Source organism: Theobroma cacao, chromosome 2, assembly GCF_053813885.1.
Source record: "Theobroma cacao isolate CCN51 chromosome 2, ASM5381388v1, whole genome shotgun sequence".
NCBI classification, from domain to species: Eukaryota; Viridiplantae; Streptophyta; class Magnoliopsida; order Malvales; family Malvaceae; genus Theobroma; species Theobroma cacao.
The window spans coordinates 50,780,388-50,806,268 of NC_142640.1; the positions used below are offsets into that span (position 1 = coordinate 50,780,388).

At 37.3% G+C, this 25,881-nt stretch overlaps 4 protein-coding genes across 5 annotated transcripts; 2 read left to right on the plus strand and 2 right to left on the minus strand.

The window, feature by feature from the left end:
• The first annotated feature begins 5,067 nt into the window (after window positions 1-5,067).
• PHO1;H1 (EXS (ERD1/XPR1/SYG1) family protein) lies at window positions 5,068-10,947 on the plus strand. The gene is made up of 14 exons (XM_007046295.3): window positions 5,068-5,495; window positions 5,623-5,926; window positions 6,346-6,754; window positions 6,861-6,909; window positions 7,002-7,073; window positions 7,366-7,495; window positions 8,241-8,361; window positions 8,471-8,720; window positions 8,811-8,915; window positions 9,034-9,078; window positions 9,199-9,351; window positions 9,499-9,777; window positions 10,242-10,378; window positions 10,524-10,947. Exons 1-14 carry the CDS (start codon window positions 5,169-5,171, stop codon window positions 10,612-10,614), a joined length of 2,472 nt encoding a protein of 823 aa, XP_007046357.3. The 5' UTR covers window positions 5,068-5,168; the 3' UTR covers window positions 10,615-10,947.
• Window positions 10,948-11,170: 223 nt separating this feature from the next.
• On the plus strand, window positions 11,171-13,734 carry LOC18610571 (Zim17-type zinc finger protein). Its single transcript, XM_088803978.1, has 4 exons — window positions 11,171-11,386; window positions 11,480-11,585; window positions 12,424-12,552; window positions 13,488-13,734. Exons 1-4 carry the CDS (start codon window positions 11,271-11,273, stop codon window positions 13,566-13,568), a joined length of 432 nt encoding a protein of 143 aa, XP_088660104.1. The 5' UTR covers window positions 11,171-11,270; the 3' UTR covers window positions 13,569-13,734.
• Window positions 13,721-14,774, minus strand: AGP19 (arabinogalactan protein 19). The gene is made up of 2 exons (XM_007046298.3): window positions 14,106-14,774; window positions 13,721-13,992 (listed from the first exon to the last, which is right to left on the minus strand). The coding sequence occupies exons 1-2, from the start codon at window positions 14,772-14,774 to the stop codon at window positions 13,891-13,893; spliced, it is 771 nt and encodes a 256-aa protein (XP_007046360.1). The 3' UTR covers window positions 13,721-13,890.
• Window positions 14,775-16,023: 1,249 nt separating this feature from the next.
• Window positions 16,024-21,779, minus strand: TADA (tRNA arginine adenosine deaminase). 2 transcript variants are annotated; one of them, XM_088803977.1, is made up of 5 exons: window positions 21,310-21,776; window positions 17,817-21,040; window positions 17,648-17,735; window positions 16,994-17,121; window positions 16,024-16,406 (listed from the first exon to the last, which is right to left on the minus strand). In XM_088803977.1, exons 2-5 carry the CDS (start codon window positions 20,927-20,929, stop codon window positions 16,130-16,132), a joined length of 3,606 nt encoding a protein of 1,201 aa, XP_088660103.1. In that variant the 5' UTR covers window positions 20,930-21,040; window positions 21,310-21,776; the 3' UTR covers window positions 16,024-16,129. The 2 variants fall into 2 exon arrangements, with proteins under 2 accessions (XP_088660103.1, XP_007046361.3); XM_007046299.3 differs by having other exon boundaries at window positions 17,817-21,779.
• Window positions 21,780-25,881: the final 4,102 nt, after the last annotated feature.

Below are 25,881 nucleotides of genomic sequence, written 5' to 3' on the forward strand. Positions count from 1 at the left end.
AACATATTATATCTTAACAATCCAACATAATAGTTTATCATAACATATTATATTTCAATAGTTAAATCCAATAACCTAAAATGTTAATTAGCAACTTAAGAAATAAATAAAAATAAGAAGAGAGGTAGAATACAAAAAGTAGAAAAAATAATTTATTTGAGTTTAAAAAATTATTTTTCCTTTCACTTTTGCTCATAAAGATGCAAAGAGCGAAAGAATTTTTTTTATACTTCCATTCAATCATATATATATATATATATATATATATATATATATATATATATATATATATATAAATGACATCATCATCATTATTAATGTATATTTTTTTATATATCAAATTTATTTAATTTTTTAAATTAATAATAATTAAATAATATATAAAACTTTTAAAAAATATTTGATATCTCTTTTTATTTGATCCTTTTCAAAATTGTTTTAGCTCCGCCTTGCACCTAAGGATTGGTTTGTCGGGAAATGATCATTTGCTGGAATGGGGTGGGGGGTTTCTTTGGATTTAGGAGCAAATAATGTGGGGATGGATTGTCCTTAATGTCGGGGTTCAATTTCTTAGGCCTCGTTGAAGTTGGGCTTGCTTACAGTGAGAAGGTTGTGGTGGAAAAAGGCCAATATTTACCGACGCATGAGCAAGGGTTGCTGATGGCTTCTGCTTCCACGCAAGTGAATGAATAAAGGGGATGTACAAGGTATCCAGACCTTCATCTCCCTTCATTTGTTTCTTTCCAAACTTGGCCTACACCCTTTTGCTGCTTTTGTTTGTTCATACTAACTTCTCCCATACTCCAAATCCCACCTTTTCTGTCGTATTAGAATCCCAACTTGAACTCAATATTTTTCTAAATTTTAAAATAAGATACTCTTAAACAAGATTAATTTAAATTATAATATAATATCTATCTCAATTGTATATAAAAATTGTTAATTTCGACACTCTTATTATTTTCATGTTTTTCATTTCTCTCAAAATGTTTATTAAATTAATGATAATTTCTGAGATAATTAAATATACACTCAAGTAATTAAACTGATGAAACTATTGTATGTGCTTGCCAAATTAATCCAGAGGATCATCAAGTAATTAAAATGTTGACAGCCATCCATGTGTTAATTACCTGTTGGGAGGGGAGATACGTTATTGGAGGAATTAGAAGAGAGAAAAGATAAGGTATATAAAATGAATTAATCATGGCATTGCCGTTGGGCTAATGCATGCTTAGTCTGCATGCCATTAAGCCATAAGATAAGGTTTGAAGTTCCTGCTATACCTTGCTTGTCCAATTTTCCACCCTCCTCTAGCAGTTCACGTTGAATGCCATTCTACGTATCTGATATGCAATGCTGTGTCGTAGAAAACTTTGTTTGATGATGGGAAACGTAGACTAAGCGATTACTTTAAATTAAAAACTTGTAATGATCAAATCCAGCTCATCATCCTCTGCTCTGCTTGTTTAGTATTCCTACACGAAACTAACTTTAAGTCACACCGATGTCAACGAGGAGGAGTAAATTGTATTATTTGTCAATGATTTTTTTATAATATTTCATTTTCATAGCGAAAAAAATAATAGTACTGCAATTACTCTACATATTGATGAGAATTAATTAACACTGTTGACCACCGTTGATGTTTATTGACCATAAAGAGATGAATAAAGGAAAGATTAGGCCATAAGTTATTCACATCTTGGGAGATAACCTTTAGGATTAAATATTGAACAAATGGAAAACGACCAAACATTAATTACTTGTTTCAATTCTTTTCCCATGTTTAGAGGATAGCTGAAATAACATACCATGGATCTTTTGCATAAATATTTTGCATCGTGCCATGGGAATGAGGTGCATGATTCTACGCAGGCAATGTTGAATCCTTACAGCCGAAGATTGCATACCGTAATGGTGTAGTATTATCTTTGTAATATGATAATAAAGAAGCTAATTTTTTAAAAAAATTAAATAATATATTCATCTAATTACAATTTGATTCAAGTATGATATTTTCAATTTCGAAAATAACAATACCTACATCAAGAAAAAAAAAAAAAACTATACAATTCACTGGTATTCACTTGCCTCCTTATTTCCTGCCAGTTGCCCTCCAAACAAAAACAGCCCCTTAACTTTCCAACAAACAAAAAAGAGCTAATTGAGACCACACAAAACAACTAATTGAAAGGAATCATATGTACATAGCAATAAACAGTATTAGATTAGATTTACCCATTTGTATCATAATATTCTTTTCAAGATTGCGATTCTTAGACATCTAAGTAAGAAGAATTTCAATCACTTACCATAAATGATCCGAAAATTAGAGAGTAATATATACTTGAATATGTTAATAAAAAATTCAAAGATCAACACTGGACATATCGAATTCATTCGTTTAGTTGCATATCATATATATACATTTGTATCAATCTTTTCCATCTATTTCTATTCCCTTTCCAAATCCTTGCACAGCATTTTTGGTTACCAACACGTTTGATAGAATTGGAATCAACCAGCCATTTCAAAACCAAGGGGATGACGATGGTGGAGGTGATTGTGTACATGAAAGATGCAAAGCAAGAGCATGTACTTGGCAAATATCCCGGGTGGCCTGGGTCTACTTTGTTGTACCAAGCGTGATTTGTGAAGGTGGAACAAAGGCTAGAATTTTTTATGATCTTTTAAAAGTATTGTTTCTCAAGTATATGCCCCCCCCATCAATGAATCATATGGAAGGGATAGGATATCAATCCAATTCTTGAAGTAGACAAGATGGGAATTTTCCGTTAAAAGTATAGGATATTCCCTAGCTAGCTCCTTTGTTCTTGCATTTACCACCAAAGTTAAGGTTGTTCTGGCGTAATAGTAGTCCAGAATCGTATGCTTGGAATCATCTTCACATGCTTTGGAAGGTTGAACCAAACATTGTACACTCAAATTAAAGGGGAAATGAAAAAACCAGAAAGAAAGAAAGAAAGAAAGCAGTTGGAGAATTAGCAGGTATATATTGAATGATGGATGCGTGGTAATCAGAGTGTATAATTCAAGACAGGCATCTCATTCTCGAAACCATATGCATGCAAAAGAAGCGATGATGGTTGAGGTTGTGCTCATGCAAACCTTATAGACTTTTAATTAGAATGAAATTAAGTAAATTAAGTTTCAAACTTAATTCCCTTTCCAAACAATTTAGACAAATTAAAAGAAAAGATGAAAAAAGAGAGGAGAGGAGTAACAACAAAAGTAAAAGCAATCGAAATCATTAACGTGGCTTTGAGGCCTTATGATTAAACACGGTCATTGGTCATAGATTGTGGGGTCAAAGGATTCTGTGCAACAGAGAAAATGAGATGATAATGTAATTAATATGAAGAGGAAAGGAGGGTGTGAGGTGGGCTTGGGTTGGGTAGCTGCAAGGGCGCACCCAAAAATGCTAATCTGAATCAGATCATCATTTTCATGGCTTGTCATTGGCTCGGTTGACCTTAAGGCTTTAGATTTCCTGTCTACCTTTTCTTTCCCCTTTTAACTCAATGTGTTGTAAAGTGAACATATGCATGCTTTTTTCTCATTTTAACCATGGAAGCTTTCTATTTTCACCAACATCAAACTTCCTTCATCTCCACATTCATGACTCGTGGGTTCAGTTCAAAATTCTGCTCAACCCTGACACAGCTTGTTTTCGGGCTGCTTTAGGAAAGAAAACGCGTGGTTTGAATGATTCTGTTGAATTAATATCAGGTGCAAAGGATTCTTAACGTGGCTTAGCCAAACTATTGTTGCTGCCTTATGGAAAACTAAGAATGTGTAAAGTGAAAACTTGAAAAGATGTATCAAAAGAAGAGAGAGATGGAATGGAGAAGCGTATCTTTGAGTCAGCCACCTTGGGCACGCTGTCAATTTTCCACAACTGCAGTGTTGATTTTGCAATCCATGTCTGCAAACAAAGAAAGTAAAGAGAGAGAAAGAAAGAGAGAGAAGAATGGCTTGAGATTCTGGAAATTGTAGTTTCTGGTGGGATGGGAGGTCTCATTTTGACAAGTTGTGCGGAGAATGGGAATAGAACAATGGAACCTTTCTTCTTCTTTCACAAGAACCACCAACTGCTGCTAGAATTAATAGCAGCCTGGCAATATCTAATTATGCCATACGCTTTTGGGTACATTATTTCTGCAATAATGTACGCAAAGGAATGTTATACACTCTCCTAGCTTCTCATAAGTACAACTTAAATGGGAATGATATCCATTTACTTTATCCTGAGGAATAGTCCCACCCAGAATTGAGATCACATAACCGCGTACGTAAAGTTGATTGGTTTCCGGTACTAGTTAATTAGAGCTAATTGATCACGATATCTGAAACACAAGCATCCTAAACCTGGAAATAAATTAACAAGCACTGCAGCTTAATCCAACTATAACCTTTCTTCCCAAACAATGATGTCGATGGAAAACGTCCTACCACGCTGTCTGTGTCTGGTATATCGTCACTGCTGCATCTTTACTGACAGAGCAAAAGAAAAAAAAAAAATAAAGGCATTGGCATTGCAGCAATAAGCCTACAAATCAAGCAGTCAAAGACTGACAGTGACATCTATATTGATCAGTAATCCATCAGTGACAGATTCGTTTGTATAAGTTTAATACATCCTAAGTTGTCTCAGTTTAATATTTCAGTCTGGAATCACCAATTTCTTATTCGAGTGGTGCCTGGAAATAATTGAAACTTTTGGTTATCCTGAATTAGTGGAAATCAGGTTGGTCTAATAAGAAGTCTCCTTTGTGTAAGCTTCATTTTTCACAAATGAGCAGTTCTTGACTTACCAAAGAGACCCTGATTCTTGTAAATGACAAATTATGGCTTGTTCAGGATCACTGTTCACGAATATTTTTGAATTCTGTATGGTCCCACTGCCATCCACTTTAACTTCCCACTCTGTCTATATCTTCATAAGAAGATGCTAGCCCAAGCAACAATTGATTTCATCTGGTGGCGGTTTGGTCATTTTCCGGCGAAGCTGACCACCCCTACATCTTTCAACCTACAATATCAAGTGGACGAGGCATAGGATATAAGGGCAAGGATATTTTAGAATGTGCTCTCAAGCATCGGTACGGGCACATCGATCATATTCCTTTTCCTCTCCATAAATAATGTCTTCAAGGGCTGCCATTAAACACTCACTCGGCTCCCTACATCTTCTGCCACCACTTTTTCTGCTCTCACAAGATTTGCTTCAAGAGAGAAAGATGGTCAAGTTCTCTAAGCAGTTCGAAGGGCAGCTTGTCCCCGAATGGAAGGAAGCTTTTGTTGATTACTGGCAACTCAAAATGGACCTCAAGAAAATCCATCTCCTTAACACCACTAACAGCAACACTGCCTCCAATACTCAAACTACTTCTTTAGCCAATAACCTCTTATCTTCCATAGGGAACTTCTCGTGTTTTGGTCGCCAACGTAGAGACCATGGTGTCATTCAAGTACTCTTTCCCTCCCTGATCTCTCTTTTCACATGACAGTTTCTGTTTCTTGTTTTCCTATCTTTTCAATGATAATAATCAAGCTGACAGGCGAGAATTAATTAACGTGGCGTTTCTCTGTGGACAGGTTCATAAAAGACTCGCAGCTTCCGCTAGCAAAGGAGATCTCTATGAGACAGAATTGCTAGAGCAGTTTGCTGATACTGATGCTGCGAAAGAATTCTTTGCATGTTTGGACATGCAGCTTAACAAAGTGAACCAGTTTTATAAAACAAAGGAGAAAGAGTTCCTGGAAAGAGGAGAGTCTTTGAAGAAACAAATGGAGATTCTCATTGAGCTCAAAACTATTCTCCAGCAACAGCAGCGCAGCAAAGGAGCTTCTGCACAGGACTCCAAGGAGGACGCCTCCATTTCATGCACTATCTCATGTGGTATGTCATATTTGACTCATTCTCTCTATTTCGATGCATCTGAAATGTAAAGCAAAATACTACTACCATGTACTTCAGCTTTGACCTGTTATACCAAAAAAATTCATTTGGCTCGAATGACTTTTGTTTATAAGAGAAACACATTTCCTTTTCCTCGCATCCATCCACGTAATACTGCATCTATTGGTTTCGCATGCTTTTTCATGAATGCTAGACTGTATGGAAAGGACAACAACAGAAAAAAGATCAAAGCTAGAAAACGTTTTCAAGTCCTACAATTTCTTTGAATCCTGTTTACAGAAATGATATGCAGTAAGTGAGTCACTTTAGGCAGGACTGAACCGATAAAAAAGCAGTGAAATTATTATTGATTCATGACCTTTTAAATGTACAACTCGTCTCTGTTTCCTTGTATGCAGAGGAGGATTCTGTTAAGGACAGAACAGACCAAGAACAATTGCAAGACAGCTGCACAGATGAATTGGATAGAAATGATGTGTCCTTTTCAGACTCTCCGAGATCAGATGAGATGGGAAAATCAATAAGAATGAAAAGAGAGGATGGAAAATTAAGAACACTCTCAGGTCGTGTTTTCAGTTGCCAGGGAAAGAACTTAAGAATAAACATTCCTCTGACAACACCATCTCGTACCTTCTCAGCTATCAGTTACGTACTTTGGGACGATTTAGTCAACCAGTCTTCAAAGAAATGTGGACCTGAAGGAACTAAGCTGCATATCAACAAGACAAAGTTGCATCATGCAGAGAAGATGATAAAAGGAGCTTTCGTAGAGCTCTATAAAGCATTGGGTTATCTCAAAACTTACAGGTATTATCATCAGAACTCAACATGTCGAAGACACTCCTATTGTATTACTGAGCTCAAAATGAGAACGAGATTCTTACGTTTTCTCTTTTGCAATTATGATTTTCAGGCACTTGAACATGCTTGCTTTCATAAAAATTCTGAAGAAGTTTGACAAAGTAAGTAAAGGACTTTTTAGAGTTCTGCAGATATTCCATTTCAATTTACGTAACTAAAGACGAATTCTCTTGTCTCCGAATGGCGCTTTCAGGTTACTGGAAAACAAGTTCTTCCCATTTATCTTAAAGTTGTTGAGAGTTCATATTTCAACAGCTCAGACAAGGTAAATAACTGAAGCAGAAAAACTACCAAGTAAAAGTATCAGATGCCTATTAGGCATAGGTCTGCTACGGAAAATATTCTCATGAATGTTTTGATGTTTGCCACTAGCTATCCGTTCATCTGATTATTTACCGACAATATTAAGTGGCTATTGATCCTGTAACGTGTGTCTATGCAAAGCATATCTGAGATTTATGTAAAATCAAACATGGATATGCTTGTCTGGCATTTATACCTGATCAGTAAAACTTTGTTCACCTGTTAAATTTGCTTATTGGTCTCGGAAATGACAGGTAATGAAATTAGCAGATGAAGTTGAGGATCTATTTATCAAACATTTTGCTGAGGAAGATCGCAGAAAGGGTATGAAATATCTTAGACCACGTCAACGTAAAGAATCACATGCTGTAACCTTCTTCATTGGTGAGTTCCTTGCAACTTCTGCAAAACTAGGATTAACAGCAAATAAAGTAGTTTCTCTGGAAAAAGGAAAATAACAAACAAAACTGTAAAGTGATATTTTCCATTAACCAATGCTTTTGGTGGAAAGCTTTCTAGCATGCTCACTTTGCGAAAATATAGGTTTTAGAGAAGCAAAAGCATGGCCATGGACCCATTAGGGCACTAGATACAAATGAAGGCAGTGTCACTTTTTTTGGGTGGACAAACATGCACAGTTTCATGCTAGACCATAATCATGCTTCAGACAAATTTGACCGTACAGGGATTCAACCTTTAAACGAGACCATTAACACCTGCAGCAAGCACTATTCAGTTTCCAGTGTGCCTAGCAATGTACATCGCATCTTGCTTGGACACTTCTAAATCTAGGACTGATCTCTATGATCATGTTGTGCACAACAGCTAGTCCCAAAAATATTTCATACTAAATTTGCCCTTTACTTTGTCCAGAAATCCATAAGGTTTCGACATCCATTTGCATGTTTATTGACAAGTGCTTTTCTTTGTGCATAAAGACTAGAATCTAGATGATATCTAGTATATTTCCACTATACCAGATCCAGACATCCCCGGTTACACTAAAGAGCTTAAATATCAATGGAACAAATTTTTTACGCTTTACGTTCTGTAGTTTTAATGCAACACTTCTTATCCCAGATTACCTAGGCTGAATTAGAATTGAATTAATGTGTTTAAACATACTCAGGACTCTTCACTGGGTGTTTCGTTGCCCTTCTTGCTGGATATATCCTTATGGCTCATCTCACCGGGATGTACAGAAGAAAACCAGATTCAATCTATATGGAAACAGCCTACCCTGTATTTAGGCAAGTAGCACTGAGTTTCATTCTGGGCAACATATTTTATGATATAGAGTTCTTATCACTCCCATAAACTGTACAACGGCAGTTCATCTGATCAATTCTCTCTCTGCAGCATGTTCAGCCTGTTGTTCCTACACTTCTTTCTGTATGGTTGCAACATTTTCTTGTGGAGAAAAGCTCGCATCAATTACAGCTTCATCTTTGAGCTAGCTCCCACCAAGGAGCTTAAGTATAGAGATGTTTTCTTAATCTGTACCACTTCATTGACAGCGGTTGTGGGAATCATGTTTGTTCACTTGTCACTGCTTACAAAAGGGTATTCATTCACCCAGGTTCAAGCAATCCCAGGTCTCCTGTTATTGGTAATTCCCAAACTTATGGCACTTCTTTGGAGGCCCATATGATGGGCCAGTCATGTTGCAGAAGTTTCTAACTTTCTTTTCTATGTGCAGATGTTCTTATTATTGCTAGTCTGCCCCTTCAATATCTTCTACCAATCAAGTCGATATTGTTTCCTTCGTGTGATACGGAACATAATTTTATCACCTCTCTACAAGGTACTTTGTTATTAGGGTAGTGAAACCAAACCGTTTCAAGTTTGAGAAATATGAAAATCTAACTCTTAATGTAAGGACAAAACTAGTTTCCTAACAAATTACAATTACTTGCCTGCAGGTTGTCATGTTGGATTTCTTCATGGCAGATCAGCTTTGTAGTCAGGTTGGTTTAACTGCTGATTAAGTAGTAATAAATACCCTTTTCTGTGAAAGGATAGAGAATCCTGATAACTAGCGAATCAGATACCTGAAATCTAACTGGATCACTTAATTAAAACTGCAGGTACCGATGCTTAGGAACCTCGAGTATGTGGCTTGTTACTACATAACTGGAAGCTTCAAAACGCAAGACTACGGATACTGCATGAGAGCCAAGCATTACAGAGATCTTGCTTATGCAGTGTCCTTTCTACCCTATTACTGGAGAGCAATGCAGGTATATTTTTGCTCCTCAGAACTTTGCATGTAGGTAGTACCAAGATTTCCTTTTCCATGGAAAGTTGTTTTATTTTTGGTTCAACTAAACGTACTGTTTTTTGAAATCAGTTTCATCTGACAAAAATGCCTTTTCATCGGCTTGCAGTGCGCTAGGCGGTGGTTTGATGAAGGACAGACAAATCACCTTGTCAATCTAGGTAAATATGTATCAGCAATGTTAGCAGCAGGGGCCAAAGTGGCCTATGAGAAAGAAAGGAATATCGGATGGCTGTGTCTGGTTGTGGTCATGTCAAGTGCTGCAACAGTGTACCAATTGTATTGGGACTTTGTAAAGGATTGGGGCTTGCTTCAAATGAATTCCAAAAACCCTTGGCTAAGGAATGAACTAATGCTACGTCGAAAGTACATTTACTACTTCTCCATGGTATATGTTATGGCGTCCTCTCACTCTCTCCCTGCTAGAAGAAAATTAATACCCCCTAGATTTATGGGGCATTGGCATACAACTGGCATACGAGCTAATATTACACTTAGTTTGATCGAGAATCAAACTGGTGGATGCAAGCACTAGTTTGCTGTTCTGATTAGACAGGCTCACAACCAACTTGTCCATTTTATATGATTAAGAATTCAAGATAAGTCAAAAGGAGGAGAACAAACATATTCTTAAAATAAATACTGATAATGCCGTTTCACGAACAAAAGTGAGATTCTTAGTCTCACTCTGAAAACAAAGCAATAGATGTTGCAGTTTTCTGATCGAAGAAACAGATATTGTCAGAATTAAAATGCACATAGTGAACAGAGCTCACTATCTTTTTGGATTAGAAATACAGATTATCTAAAATAATCTAACTTGTCTTGAACAAAATTTTGCATGACATGCAGGGATTGAACCTCTTCCTCAGGCTTGCTTGGCTGCAAACTGTTCTCCATTCAAGTTTTGGACATGTTGATTACAGAGTAACAGGCCTGTTTTTGGCGGCACTTGAAGTCATTAGAAGAGGATTGTGGAATTTTTTCAGGTAAAATACTGATTGGTCTTTAGTATTTCCTTAATTCTTGAACCTGTGCAAGTGTAGCTATTTATTCCCATCAACATGCGCACTTACTTTGAGCAGACCATAGCGTCTTCACTAGCTCTAATGAACAAATCTATCAATGGTCCAGGTTGGAGAATGAGCATCTAAATAATGCTGGCAAGTTCAGGGCAGTCAAGACAGTACCACTTCCCTTTCATGAAGTAGATGAGGAAGACTGATGCCCATTGGCAAAGGTTGCTCTCAGAATTCGATTCGGGTCAATGGAATTCTTTTATCGGTAGAAATTTGCCAGGTGGAACCATGTTGTTCTTGTTCTGGGTGACTAACAAGACATCAACTTGCTTGTTATTGTTCCAAGGACATTGGAAAACAGTTTATACTTGTATACAAATTCTTCAACAAGGAATAGAAATTGATGCAAATCACTTTCTGTTATCAACCTGTTAGCAGCTTATTAGATAAACTACTTAGGAAAACTCTTCCTCAGCGGCACGTTTGATCATTAATGTGCTACATAACAGAGTGGCTAGTTGATGCCATGTTACATACAAGTGTGAAGCAAACAGATACTATGTCTGTATACATAGATGCTAGATTGAATCTAAATTCCAACCAACTGGCAAATGAAAATGATCATTTCATTACCTTTTCCAAGAAAAGGGGAGGAATTGTTCTCCAGAGATGTTAAAATTAAAAAACAAAATCAACCTCATGGCTGCACGGTAAATAACAAAATAAGAATTAAAAACAATAAATAAATAAGAAAAGCAAAAACCTGGGTCTCCGACTATTAATTACGGTACATACTGGCACCGGGTAAGCTAATTCATACTTACTGCGAGTCCAACTCCAACAGCTACAGCTACACAATACCATGGCTTCAACAATGTGTAATATCTTCTTCTCTCTTTCCTGTCCAAAACTTACCTCTCACAATCACAAACCCATCGTTTCCCTTCCATACTCCAACTCCTTCAACCCAATTTCCAGGTAATCCTGTCTGGGTGTTTCTTTCTCTTCTCTCTCACCTTCAAATTTCATTCTTTTTATGTTACTTCGCCTTTTCTTTTCTGCTTTTCACAGCCCGAAAGTTGCACGTGCGTCGGCGGTGCCACCAAAGCGAGCATATCGGGTTTTGGCTTGTGATTCTACAATGGACCCGCATGAAAATATGAAAAATTCGAACTCGGTATGCCAATTTAAGTTTATGAGCTTAGCTTAATTTTTCTGTGGTCAATTTTTGAGCTTCCATATTCATGCTTGTCTTTTTCTTATATATATATATCTTGGAAATATATTATTGCTCTGGGTATGTGAATTTTTAAATAGGTAGACAAATTTCAGAAAGATTAATCTGTTTTGCAATTTGGAAAGTGAATTTGAAGTGAGGTGAATCGTTGAAAAATGATATCTTTTGAAAAGAGGGTACTTTTTAGGCGATTAAGTTTGGAATGGGGAGAATGTAGAAGAAGATAATTTTATTGATTTTACATTTACCACAACCATCTCACCTCATTCTTTTTTATGTAGAAACACAGCAGAGTAAATATGGAAACCAATAAATCCATAGAATAATTCCATACATAATCATCACAATCCCCTTGGGATAAACTCAATGTGATTCCCTCTCTTCAACTATAGTCTTTCATTCTCTTCAGTATTGCCTTATGGTATCTGGTTTTATCGTAATTTGCAATTTAAATTAGCAGAGGATCAGATTGTAGATGATAGGTTGCAGATGTTTGGACACAACGTATATAAAGTTTTAGGAATACAGTGTTGTGAATTCAAACATTTTTTACAATTCTTGGAATATTTGTGCTTGTTGAGAGTGGCAATTTTCTGTGGCAGAAGAGGAGTGGGATGTTTTCAAGTGGATTTTAAGATTCAAGAAAGCATGTTGTGCTAGTGTTCTCCTTGCAGGTGAATTAGGGTGGGTTTGTACATTATGTTGCTAGAGGTCAAGCAACATATACAATCCTAATTGTTCAACAGTGTTTGCTTTGTTATGTTTGATCTTTGTGCAGGATGCAACTATTGACATAAAACTGCCAAGAAGAAGTTTGTTAGTTCAGTTCACTTGTGGCGAATGTGGTGAAAGAACAGAAAGACTCATAAACCGCTTGGCATATGAACGGGGACTTGTTTATGTACAGGTACTTATTTCTTTCTCTTTTTGTTCTCTTTTTTCTTCGCAAAAGATTCTTGTTGTATGTTTCTGGATGATGAAAAAGATATTGAAATCTCCATCCAATTGAATTGTTTAAGTAGGATTTTTTATTGCTTAGATTGATTTTTGTTTATATTTTATAAAAAATTGAAGATTTGTATCAGTGTTAGGTTTGCATACATATATTTGATTTTTTTTTTTTACATCTAGTAAAGGGTTAACCTAGCACTTTCTGTGGGGAACCCTTAGGATTGAAACTGTCAAAATTGTCAGTATAACTTTATTTAGAAGACAGAAGACTTCCTATACCAGTATAAAGCATGGCGATGTAAGACTCATATTTGATTTGGTTTACATTATTATTCTCCATTGCAATATTAGGCTTTCAGTTTTGTTGTAGTTCAATTTGTTTTCCAATTTATAGGCTAGTATAATACTGGTTCCTGTTATGGTGCTTAGTGTGTTTGGCATGCCATTATTTCATCCCATAGTTGTTTTATTCTTTAACATGACTATTAGCAACACCTGATTTCTACTAGATCAAAGCTGTTACATACCTCAGTAAGAGTTAGGCAAAAAATTTAACAATTTACTTTGTCCTGCATTAACCTGTAAGTGTGGTGGCCTCCTATGTAGAAAACAAAGTTCAGATTTGACATTATGCAGTATGTCTAATCTTGAAATTGAATGCAGCATGTTAGGTGCTGCATTGATTTTTTGCATGTGCAAAATAGATACCTAACTTTTATCTAGATACCTCTAGAATTGATTTTAAGATTTTGCTTCATGAAAACAAAGCTTTTTGTTTAAGCACTTTAGGAGTGAAGTAATAATTGTGTTTGTTGGCAGAAGAATTGATCATAATTCTTTTAATTAAGAAAAATATTTTTGATGTGACCAAAAAGCAGTGCTTCTCATCAGTGTGCAGGATGTCTCCAATATCACAAATTAGCAGACAATCTTGGCCTTGTGGTTGAGTATGACTTAAGGGATGAAATGTAAAGACGGATCAAGTTCAACCAGCAACACTGAATGTATGTAGTCCACATTTTTTTCCTACTCAACCAGCATCATGACGGTTATGATTCAAATTAATCTTCATTGTCAATCAACCATGTAATAATAGGATAAGCAATTAAAAAATGCTACCAATATTTTGGTTTTTCAACTTTGGTCTTATTCATATCTATTCTATTAAAATTTCAGTTTATCTTACTTTTTGTTATACAAATGAAATAATATTCTCAGTCAGATATGACAGAGAAAAAGGAAATGAGAAAAAGGAAAAGTATGACAAGGAAACACGCCTCATTTTATAAGGTTCCTAGAAACTATAGCCTGTAATAGCAATCAAAATGGCAATTGTTAATCCTGTCCTTGCCCACAAAGACTTTCCTCCTGCCAGAAACAAAGAATCTCCTCCATTCTGTATGCCAGAAAAAAAAATGTTAGTCTCTGCTATAAAATCCTTGATTCATCCTTATCTTTTTACAATAAATAAGAAGAAAAGTAATTTTATTTATTGATAGAAGGCATTACCAAGTTGAGACTTGGTGATGGTGCTGGCGTTGTGTCATCTGTAGTTGGTACTGTTGGCGGTGCGGGGGGGCTTGGGACAGTTGGTGCTGGAGCTGGTGCATGGTGCCTCCTGTGCCTGTGCCTGTGCCTTCTCCTGTGCTTGCTAGGAGCTGGTGCTGGTGCTGGTGGCAAAATAATGGGTGCAAGTGCTGGTGGCAACTTTGCTGGTGCAGGCACTGGTGCTTCCTTGGCTGGTGCCGGTGCTGGTGGTGCTTGGGCCGGTGCAGGAGATACTCGTGGTGGTGATGCTGGTGGTGGTGGCACTGCTGGTGGTTGCACTGGAGCTGTGGTTGGAGGAGTTTGGGGTGGTTGTGGTGGTGGAATTTGAGGAGGTGGGACTGTTGGGCTTGTAGCTGGTGCAACTTTTGGAGCTGGGGTTGTTACAGGTGGGGGCGTGGTTGCAGGTGGCTGTGCTGGTGCTGTTGGTGTGGTAGAAGGTGGGGGTGTTGTGGTTGGTGGAGGTGTTGCAGTTGAAGGCGGAGGTGTTGCTGTTGGAGGTGGTGGTGAAGTTGAAGGTGGAGTTATGGTGGTTGGTGTAGTGGAAGGTGAGGCAGCCGGTCCCTGTGCATTTGTAATGGCTAGTTGAAAGCTGAGACAAGTCAAAATGAGTGCCCAAGACATTGGAGCCATTTTGTTTGAGATGGGAATTGCAGCAGAGAATAGGTTGTAATATATAAACAGAGAGGAATCAAAGGTTTGGACGCAGAAAATGTTAGGTGAAATGTCGGAGGGAGAGACGTAGTCTTCGTTTGAATGTTATGTCCCTTCTACTACCTGATTTGGCCAGATAATTGATTGCAAAATTTTGCAAAACAGGCTGGCAGCTTGGTTGGTCTAAATTCTTGCTTGCTATTATGGCTTTTCTGATTACCCGATGAGTAGGCAGGGATATAGATTTTGTTTTGCTTCATCAGTTATCATGGTTGGAAGCAGTCATCTGCTGCTCAAAAGACTGGTTTAATTTTTGTTGTTTTTTTTCTTTGAACAGCAAGTTTTTATGATTTAGGTGCGTGTGTTATTCTCTAATATCTATGATATGATGATTGGGAGATATCTGCGGAAAGTGTTCGCTAAGAAATGGAGTGAAATGAGAGGGAAAGGACGGAAATGGCAATCTTAACCAACCTGCACCTACCATTCATGGACCAGGAACCTAAACACTGGTCAGCTGTCTCCATCAAGTTTAAGTGCAGAGGCAAGGTTTAAGAGTCGAGAACTTTCCATTGGTATCTCTTGCTGTTTTATTTAGTTTGCACTTGAATTTTTACCCTGTTAATGAAGCAATGAGTGTTAAAGAAAAGCTTCCGAGAGGCATTGAGATTTGGGAGTACCTCATTTGTTGGAGGCCTCATTTTGATTAACATCAAGCTGGCCCGGCTAAGATTGCTAATGTTGACATGCAAGTGCAACACAACTGAACCATTTTGTTTTGATGCGAACACATTATCATTCACCAGGTTGGCATTGCATAGCTGCATCAGATCAGATTTATGGTCATCTGTCACGACGCTCAACTCTATAACATTTCTAACTCCTTAGTCATTACACCTTACAATTCCTGTCATCAACTTTCCTTATTTGCTCAATTAAATAAGAGGAATTGAATTTGATAAAAATTATTATTGTGAAGGAACTAAAGTAAACATGTGCCATAGTAGGACTCCTCCACAAAGTCAACCTTATTTTTTCCACTATCACAAGTCCCTGAAGGAAATATAAACATGTAAGAAGAGCCAATAATGATGCGGCTTTGCCAATTGCCCCGCTCCATGTTGAACACCTGAAACAGCAATGGCCAGAATAAACCTGCTCAGCCGTAATTATCAATTCTTTCAAACCCTCTTATCTGCCATGTTCATATAGCAGACGGCACCAGATCTTTGTGAAGCACACACTATTACTCAAATTTGGTTTGAGGGCAATTAGAATTAGAGTTTCCAAAATACTTCATACAACCTAAAAGAGTTCGTTGGTTTCCTACTCTCTTACAAACAGAACATCACATGGAAGATATCATGCATCTTGGTAATGATTTTTGATGGGTGGCTTGTAATGGGAAGACAAGATGGTGATGGCGGCCGCTCAGCATTCTTTTCCTTATTCTTTCTCCTAAGCTGGAAATATTGCTGCATTGTGTCTGCACATTCTGATGCCAATATCCCACGTCTGATTGTCATTTTCGGGTGGAATGGATGGACTGGAGCTGCTGGCTTGTCTGTCGGTTCTGAGCCATTTCCTCCTCCTCTCCCATCAGGAAAAAGCCTGCAAATATAGGGGAATTGCCTCAGAAAAATTCCTCTATTTCTCTAGCCGGCCTTCATATGAAGACCAAATATTACAATAAGCAGCACTTTTTTCCTTTTCTTTTTTATTGGAAAAATTGTTATGTTGCAATTAATTAAAATTAGGGATTAGGGAAAGCAGAAATCATATATAACAGCTTTATATGTGACAGTGACACATTACAAGGTATTCAGGCCATTTCTAGCTGGAAATATAGTGTCTTCATATTCTACTGACATGAGCAACACTCCATCCTTGATAAGTGATAAGTGAACTCTACTCCATTCTTGGTCCAAAAAAGAGAAACACTCTCCACAAGGCATAAAATGATATTGATAATAAGGCAGAATTATATTTGTTCTCATATGAGATTACACAACTCATGCTTCAAACATTCAGTCAGTATTCCAATAGAAAGGACCAATGATGCATCTTTTAGTTTTAAGGCACTGGCATTCACAACAGTGAAGCATTCAAAGACAAGAACTCTGCTGAAAAAAACAGTTGAATCTTACAGTTATAAAATTCACAGGGACTAGTAACAGGTAAAGAATTCATTGTCATACCTAATCCAGCTGCCATCTGCTCCTAGAAGCTTATTGGGAGCTCCCCACACGAGAGTATCGACTCTTGCCTGAAGTATTGCTCCAGCACACATAGGACATGGTTCAAGTGTGACATAAAGTGTTGTATCCTAGAGGAGCAAATGATTCAATTACAAAAATGCACCACCAAATGGCTTGACTCAGGAGTCAGGAGAATTAATAATTTCTAAGATACATATCAAGTGAACCTTCATGATAAATCATCATTTGCATTAAAATTGATGCACCCTTAGAAAATAGTAGCAGATATCGATTAGCAAGTTCATCAAACCTTCCCGCTATAACTACAAAGCTAACACTCTTTAGACAATTAAGTCCATTGTGAGTGAGGAGACTGCCTTGCTAATTACTGCACTCCAAGAGAAACGGGCAGGCACAAGCATTTTGCTAGGGCTATTTCTCTTTTGTCAATAAATCGTAGTTGAACATATGTAAATTATCATACATATAATCAGAGAATTTTAGGTGCACACATATTTTAGATGTTTTCCCACCCATTTCCTGGTTATAGGTGAATCTATGAATCATTGAGGAACCACATCTGTAGACATATTGGCATCCCCCTCCATAAAAAAAAGGGTTAATAGACTTAAGAGCAAAAAGAAGAAATAGTACCGCAAGCCTCCATGAACGTATTGTGCTTGAAGCTTCTCGTATGCAGATCATTTCTGCATGGGCAGTTGAATCCCGTAATTCCTCTACCCTGAAATAAAAATTGCATAAACAATGTTATAAAATAGTAAGCAGCAATCAAACAGCAAGCATGTCAGTTTATCAAACTCACAAGTTGCGCCCACGGGCAATTATCTTTCCGTGCTGCACTAGTACTGCCCCAACAGGCACCTCCCAAGAATCAGCAGCTTTCTTGGCTTCCAGCAGCGCTTCTTTCATAAACATTTCATCCATTTTTCGCTGCTCACGTTCAAGTGTATATGCTTCTTCCCATTCATCAAATTTATCTCTAGGGACTTGCTTGACCCGTTGAAGCTTTCTTTGTTTCAATTCCCCATCCTTAACCTGAGACCCTGATGCTTCAGTTAATCTTGCACCAAGAGGCCGTTCCATCACCCCAATTGAACCACTTCCAAGGATATCAGTTCTATCAGTTTCTGAAATCCCCTCTACAACAGGAGATCTTCTTATGCTTCTAGCTGGTAATGGTTGTATAGATGACTGTGCCATCTCCTTGCCTGAGGCTATCACAAAGCTACTTCCATCATGTTTTTCCTTCTGTGAAGTCAAGGAAGTACCTTCTGATGCAGACCCGGTGTCCAACATATTTGAGGATGGTGAAATATTCCCTTCAAGCTGTGTTATTTTGTCAGTTGACCTCTTTGAGTCAGAGACATCTCCTTCACCTTGAGTCCCTGGTCCCAGCTGATAAGTTATGACCTCTGAAGCCATGCTGCCTCTTTCCCTTCTCAGATTCTCTTCACTGTTTTCATCTGGTTCACGACCAGAAAACCATGTCTCACTGCCAGCAGACTCATTTGGTGAAGTCCTTCCTCCAGATCTTGCACCTGAGCTAGGGGTCTGAGCACGTGAACCCCATCGTAATCGAATGACGTCTGCCATAAGGCTCCACAAGGACCTGCCAGTTCTCTTCACGACAGCATGCTCTGATGTGGAAGTCTTTTGTAGGATTTCCACTTCAGGCAGATCCTGAACAGATGGATCTGTTACATCCCACATTTCATCAGAGGGCCCCTTTGCTCCAGAGCCCTTCGATGACTGTCTCGAGTCATGCTTTTTCATCTTAAGTTCTTCCTTGCTGTATTGACCTAAAATATCTTGCCCTTGCTTATCAGCGTTATATGCTGAATTAGAGTCAGAACTTCTGTTCCCCTGTTGCACCTCAGAAGTCAAGACATCATGCCTTGCCTTCTCAACAAACTCCCCAACAAACTGCAAGGATGATTCCTCCAATCGTTGAGCAGAACCCAGAGAATCTTCACACATTGTCAAGTTTATAGACTCCCCATAAGTCTCACTCATTTCTCTTTTACATGGTTCATGGGGTGCAAATGTAGTCCTTCCAGTTGAATGCAGATATGAGGAAGTAGAGCCACTTTCCGAAGTTTCAAAGGAAGCCTTCTGAGTGGAAATCCTAGTCATTGAGTCATCGCACTGGAGACCTCCAGCTATCACTTGAGACTCGGGAGGCATCAAAACTGCCTGTGTGCTTCTCTTTTCTGTTCCCATTACATCAACATCCAACTGTTGTTCTCGTGCTTCTGAAACTAAACTCAAAGATGATGGAAAGCTAGAGGCCTCTTCAGCTTCTTCCCAAGAACTTGATACACTTTTCCCATTCTCTTTTCTTGATTTTATTTGCTCAACTCTACCATTATGTCTTTCGCTTCTGTCACTAATCAATCCCAAACCTGATGTCAAATTACTTTCATGTTCAATCAATCTTTTTCCAGAACTTGTTTGAGAATTGGTAACCATCTCAATATTGTCAGCATGAATAACAGATATATTAGTAACAGCTTGCAATCCTTTCCCTGACTCAATTCTCTGAGGAGGTTTTTGATCCTTTCCCTGCTTCTTTGTTTCAGGATTAGAAGTGAAATATAAACTTGAAGTATCATCCTGTTTTTTCTTATGTGTTTCAGACTGTAATATTGAGGTCTTCTTGTTCTTGGCTTCATTAATTTCACTTAAGCATTCAGATTTTCTTCTCAATTCAAGTTGCCCAATGATCCTTTCACCTTTTTGCTGGTGTTGCTTTCTTGTCTGCTGGAATGAACTCTGAGCCATGGTTGTATCTTCCTCCCAAATCTTCTTTCTAGATTCAGACCGACTCTGAACCAGGGTTGTATCTTCTTCCTCGATCTTCATTCTAGATTCAGTCAGCCTCTGACTGTCTCGTATTTCTGACACTTTCACATTTGCTTCTCTGCCTGTGAACTGCAATTTTTGAGAAGTTGCCCCAGCATTACTAACATGGATCTTTGATATTTCTGCAACGTCCTGGCTTTTCTTTCTTGATTCAGACTGTCCAATAACTTGATTGTCCGTCTGAGAATGCTGCTTTCTTATTTCCCAGCCCTTGTCATCAAGTTGCTCATGGGAACTAGATCTTTTCTTATAGGCACTTTCATCATTCTTCACCCTTCTTGAATATTCTTGTGAGGATTTTGCTCCAGATTGTATTTCTTCAGTAGATACTTCAGCGAGCTTCTTCTCTGACTTCTTTCTCAAATCCCAATCAACAGTACTCCCTCCCACATTATCCTTCTTGAAGCCTTCTGCCACCCATCCCTCAGTTCTGCTATTCTCATTTCTTATTAATTCTGTCACATGCCCACTTAATGATTCTTCCACAAATTGCTCCTCCTGGTCTGGGAGATCAGTATCACTCTCTAAGTCCCCTGAAGATGACAAAGAGTAATAAGATGAACAACTAGAACTCTTTGTCCTTCCCCTACGATTCTCAGCTCTCAAAGCTGACGCTCTCTCTGTTTTCCTTTTACTCTCTTCCCTTGACTCAATAGTGATGGACTCATTTTCATGCTTAGAATCACTCCCTAACAAACCTGACCCAACATTTTCATTCTTCTCCCAATCATGTTTATTGACATGGCTCCCTCTCTCCTCCACTTGCATCCTTTTCTTATTTCCATTGTTGCATTGACTAACATAACTCCTTGTCTTCTCCACCTGTTCTCTTTCTTTCTTCTGGCTAGAGCACTCACTATCATAATTTTTTCTCTTCTCCACTTCCACTATCTTATATGAAGTCCTATTTTTCTCTGCAGAAAAACAATCTGCATCCACTTCCTCACTCAATAAGCTGATCATGCCCTCTGCGGCATCTACTCCACCTAACCAATGCCTAGCACTATTTTCCTCCGAAACCATACATCTAAACCTCCCCTTAGTTTTCCTCATAACAAAACTGGCAGTGGAAACCTCAGAAGGAGCATGATCAAAATCACAACTGGGAAACCGCAAAAAGTAGCGGCGTCGAGCAGGCAAGATGAGCCTCCTAGAAGGTGAGCACTGAACAAGGGCAGATTGCCTTAATCCATATAAAAAACTAGAGGAAATGGGTAGTGCATGGGTGGCAAATGTGGCACAGCAACAACCACAACATGAGCAACACGAAGAACAAGGTGATGTGGTTTTCTCAATTGATGAATTCAACAAGTTGGAAGAATAGTCATTGAATGAAAACGAAACAGACCCATTACTCCTAAATGACAACACACTTGAACTAATACTATAAGAGTTGTACATGTCTCCTTGATATCAAGCTTTTAAGATTTTACCTTTTACACCTTGATGAAATGGAATTCTGCATTTTGGAGCTGATGGAATTCAGACTAAATCTGGCCTGCATCCATTTTAGGCATGTAGAGATCAGATTCTCCTCATCACTCATTAGATTATACCAAAAATAAAATAAAAGAACGAAAAGAAAGGACTTTTATTTGATTAGAAAAGATTTCAAAGTTGGACCCAAATGGACTTAAGCGGATGGAGAAAGAAGGATGATGATGATAGATTTAGCGGCGCAAAATCGCTGAGTTGACCCATTTGTGTTGGCCAAACTCGGGAGACTGAGTTCCAGTAGGATTTTCGAAGTGTTTTTTTTTTTTTCATTTTGTGGGCTTAATGGCCTTGGCATTTGCCTGTTAGACCCAACTCAGACTTGAAAATGCAAGCTTGAAGTTGGGCTGTTGTCCAGCAAACCTGTGATTGGGCTGCCATTGAGGCCTTGGAAGCTCTGCACAGACTGTGCTTCCAAGCTTATAAATTACAACATGACAAATATTTAACGACGGAAGGAAGGAAGGAAGGAAGGGGTATAATTAAATAATTTTATTGAAAAATATTGATATTCGGCTAATAATTTAAAATGTCTTTAAGCATAGTCATTATCGATTTCAATATAAAAGAAAAAGTCAAAAATGATATTTTCTTGGAACAAGAGAGATCAGAAGAATGATTGAAATTGTAGTAGAATTTTTTATAAAAGAAACAAGAAAAAAAAAAAAAGAATAGAAATATCTGGTTCGATTGAAAATGAAGAAAGCAATAGGTTTGTTGGATTGTTTCAGCCCCAAGGGTGTTGACCAATCCAATGCTTGGTGTCTCTACTGTAAGGTGCGTGCGTGCGCTTCCAAAGCCAATCTATACATAGAGAGAGCCATTCAAACATACCACACTAATTACTACAAAGACGAAATGATGGCTGATGTTAACACGGAAAGGAAAAGCTCTATTGTTTTATTTTATATATATATATATATATATATATATATATATATATATGTTTACTTTGCATTTCTTCAACTCCCGATCCTCATTCCACCCTGTTTGCTGCTGCTTTGACTTACAGTTTTCATTTAGGTTTAAACATAGAAATTTTCAAAAACCTGACCAACTCTGAAACAAAATTATTAATTTCCTTGTATATTTATGAACCAATAAAAAATATGGAATTTTCTTTCAACGAATTTAGTTGAATTTCCATTTGCCATTAAAGAATAAGAAAAAACATTACCAAGTTTGTTGTTTTCGAATGCAAAATCATGACCGTATACTAATATACACCCATGTGGTTTTGATGGGCAACAACTAGCTGTCCATGTCCTACTAATTCTCTCCTCCAAGGAAATGTGCTTTCCAAAATCTCTGTTGCCTTTGATGACTGGGTTTTGTATATATATTTATGTTGATTGTCAACTCCTGTTGGGCATGATAATGTAATTGCATACGACATTCAAAGCTGATGAACCAGACCGCCATTGCATGCAATGATATCGATCCTTTCTCCATTCACCCCCTCTGTAACATGTCTTTGCGATTTGTCTGCTCTTGAATCTTGGTAACAAACTGTTGTTATTAATTAGTGGGGTTAGTTGGGGACGCTTATAAAACAAAGGTTTGAAATCTCGGTTGGGATAAGAACACTGATGAGTGATTAGGTCACCCAAGAATTCTCAAGTCCTTTGCCATCTTTAATTTCTCCTTTTCTTAGGTAAGCATTAACTTTTGTGGTGCTACTTGACCAAAATTAAATTAATTATTATATATTTTAACATGGCCTAAACTTCCAAGATTCATGACCACCTTTTAGAATAAAAAAAAAAAAAAACAACTAGAGTTACCATATATAGATAGCATATAAATAAAGTAGGATCCATCATTTCATACCTTGGTATATCTAATATAGGAGCAGCCTGATTCACGTTTTGGGACTGAATAATCATTTCCCACGTGTTTTAGAGATAAATCAGATCATGGAAAATGAAACTTTAATTATTCAAACAATTATATATACTTTTCAATTATCCAGAAGAAGAAAAAAATGGATCAGGAAATGTGTATCAAAATCAATCACATGCAGTACACACCTCCGAAATCTGATCAGAAAACGAGCTGATAAATTTGATTATAATGTGTTTTCCAAGCCACATGCACATGCACATGCATCACTTGGATTTTATATATACAAGTCGAACATAGAATTGATCACTTCATTAATTTCCTTGTCAGCAGGAGGAATAATCATTCTCATCAACCTGTAGAGGTTAAGGAAATTTCCTTTTCAATATTACAACAAACCAGGCAGAAACATACAGAAAGAGGCAGAGCCGCCCACCCACTTTGATAGCTACGCCCTCTCAAGTCTCCAATACTACTAACAAACAAAAGTCAACAATCGTTTCCCATAAATACACAATGCCATCTGCCCATCACCAACGTACAATCCGATGCCAAATATACCTATCTAGTGGCTGATCTTGTAAACATATCTCAGAAGGTACAATCCATATATATATGTACATTCGTGGATGTGACTTATAGGACAAAAAATTCCAAAAGAGTGACTCACGACTTACCATTGTGAAAATTTGATATCATGTATGTAATTATGTAGCTATCAAAGTGATGACCCCAGCCCCCGGCAGCAGGTTTGCCATTATTGTTGGAGCTGCTTGATTCACATGAATTTTTCAATATAAAAAAGATGTATGTATCCATCACTCACTGTTTCATCCTGATGGGCTTTTAATTTCATCCAAATTCCAAGGGGAAGATGAGGATGAATATATATCCATCGATATCTGTAAGCTATTTGATTGGTTTGGCATGCGTTGCATGGGAATCTTCCGGGCTAGCTAGGGATATTTTCATTCATTTCTTTCAGGGGTGTCCCACTCACACAATATTATATATTCGATGTGATGATGACAAAATTATATATATATATTATTCATCAAGGACCCTACGCTCCACCATCCAATCAAACACAACATACATTTTCAAAATTGTTACGTGTTACCAACCCAAATTATAGTTTTGATTAGTCAGAAAAAAATGTTTTGGTCTCAAAAGGCGACCATCTACTTAAGTACAGACAATATCGGTATCACCAAATTCATCAAATGTATATTAATCTATAACTGCATATTTGGTTGGAAATAATTGTTGATCCCCTCCGTTACACATAAACATTGAAAAAATTAAGCTAGGAACATGTCTTGCTCCAATTAATGCCAAATTTACTTATTTACTTTGCCAAACTTTATTTTGGCCCTAATTTGCTTACGTCTTGTCCAATTTGCCAACTGTTTCTCGTCTCAACCATGAGGTCTACAACTAATTCACTATATATATATATATATATAAAAGTTTTGATGAGACTCTACTATATGAATAGATCAGTAAGAGAGTATTGTAAGTAAAAAGAAACGATCAAGTTTTTCACATAAAACCATTAAAGGAAAATTGTTATGAGATTTGATTTTGGGCAAGCTGCATCACTAGTAACCTGAACGAGTGGTGAGTTACAATTGACAAGACTTGTCACTCAAGTCGAATTTTAGTATATATAAAAAGGGAGATAATACATAGGAAAATATGAGAGAAAGTACATGTTTATTTATTTATATATATATGTGCACACATTATTAAAATATTATAAAATTAAAGCACCTCATCTCTTGTATTTCTAAGATAAAGAAAATAATTTATGCGGTTGAAGATTGAAGCTGGGGAAGCCTAATTAAGACCCTTAATTATGAGAACCAAGATGAGCCATAACGATAACAACCTAAGCCTATCTTATAGGATTTGGTATCCTATTTAGGATATTGTAGTAATTTAATTACTAAAGTTTGATTCCATCGGCATTCACCAAGATGATCTCATTTATCATTAATGATTGAATCATTCTATATTAATGAATGGTTGGTGATCTAAAATTAGGACTCTTCAAAATTGGAATTGTGGGCCTAAATAAAAAGACGAGCAAGCAAGTAAGAGTTAAACGTACACAACAAATTTCAACTATATATAAGTATTGAAAGAAATATTTGTTGAGTAACGTCATTACAGTATTACTCAATCGAGTCTCGTATTAATTTATATTACCAATAAACTTACTTCTAAGACCATGGTAAATTTTGGGACGAAGAAATAAAAACACATAATTATTAAAAGAATATTTGACATATATAGATGTATATGTATTATGATTAAAATTAATTAACACAAAATTTCTATGAAACGTGATAATATAATCAAGACGAAGTTTGCGGAGGTGAGGTTACACCAAACACTAATTGAGACATGATAGCCATAGGCACATGCGGGTCTTTAAACTTGGATCTTGTTTCTAGAAGGAGAAGTACATCCATCTTTGTGTCTCATCTAACCCCCTAAACGGGCAAACCCCAAAAGTCTACTTTGAGGTACACGCTTGGTCCATGTCTTTGCACATTGCATTGCCTTGGCTTCTACACACCTTCGTTTGGTGAGCCCCAATCATTCTCCTCTTCTCAAAATGCTTATTTCATGAGATGACTAGAGTTATCTCATTTCTATAAACT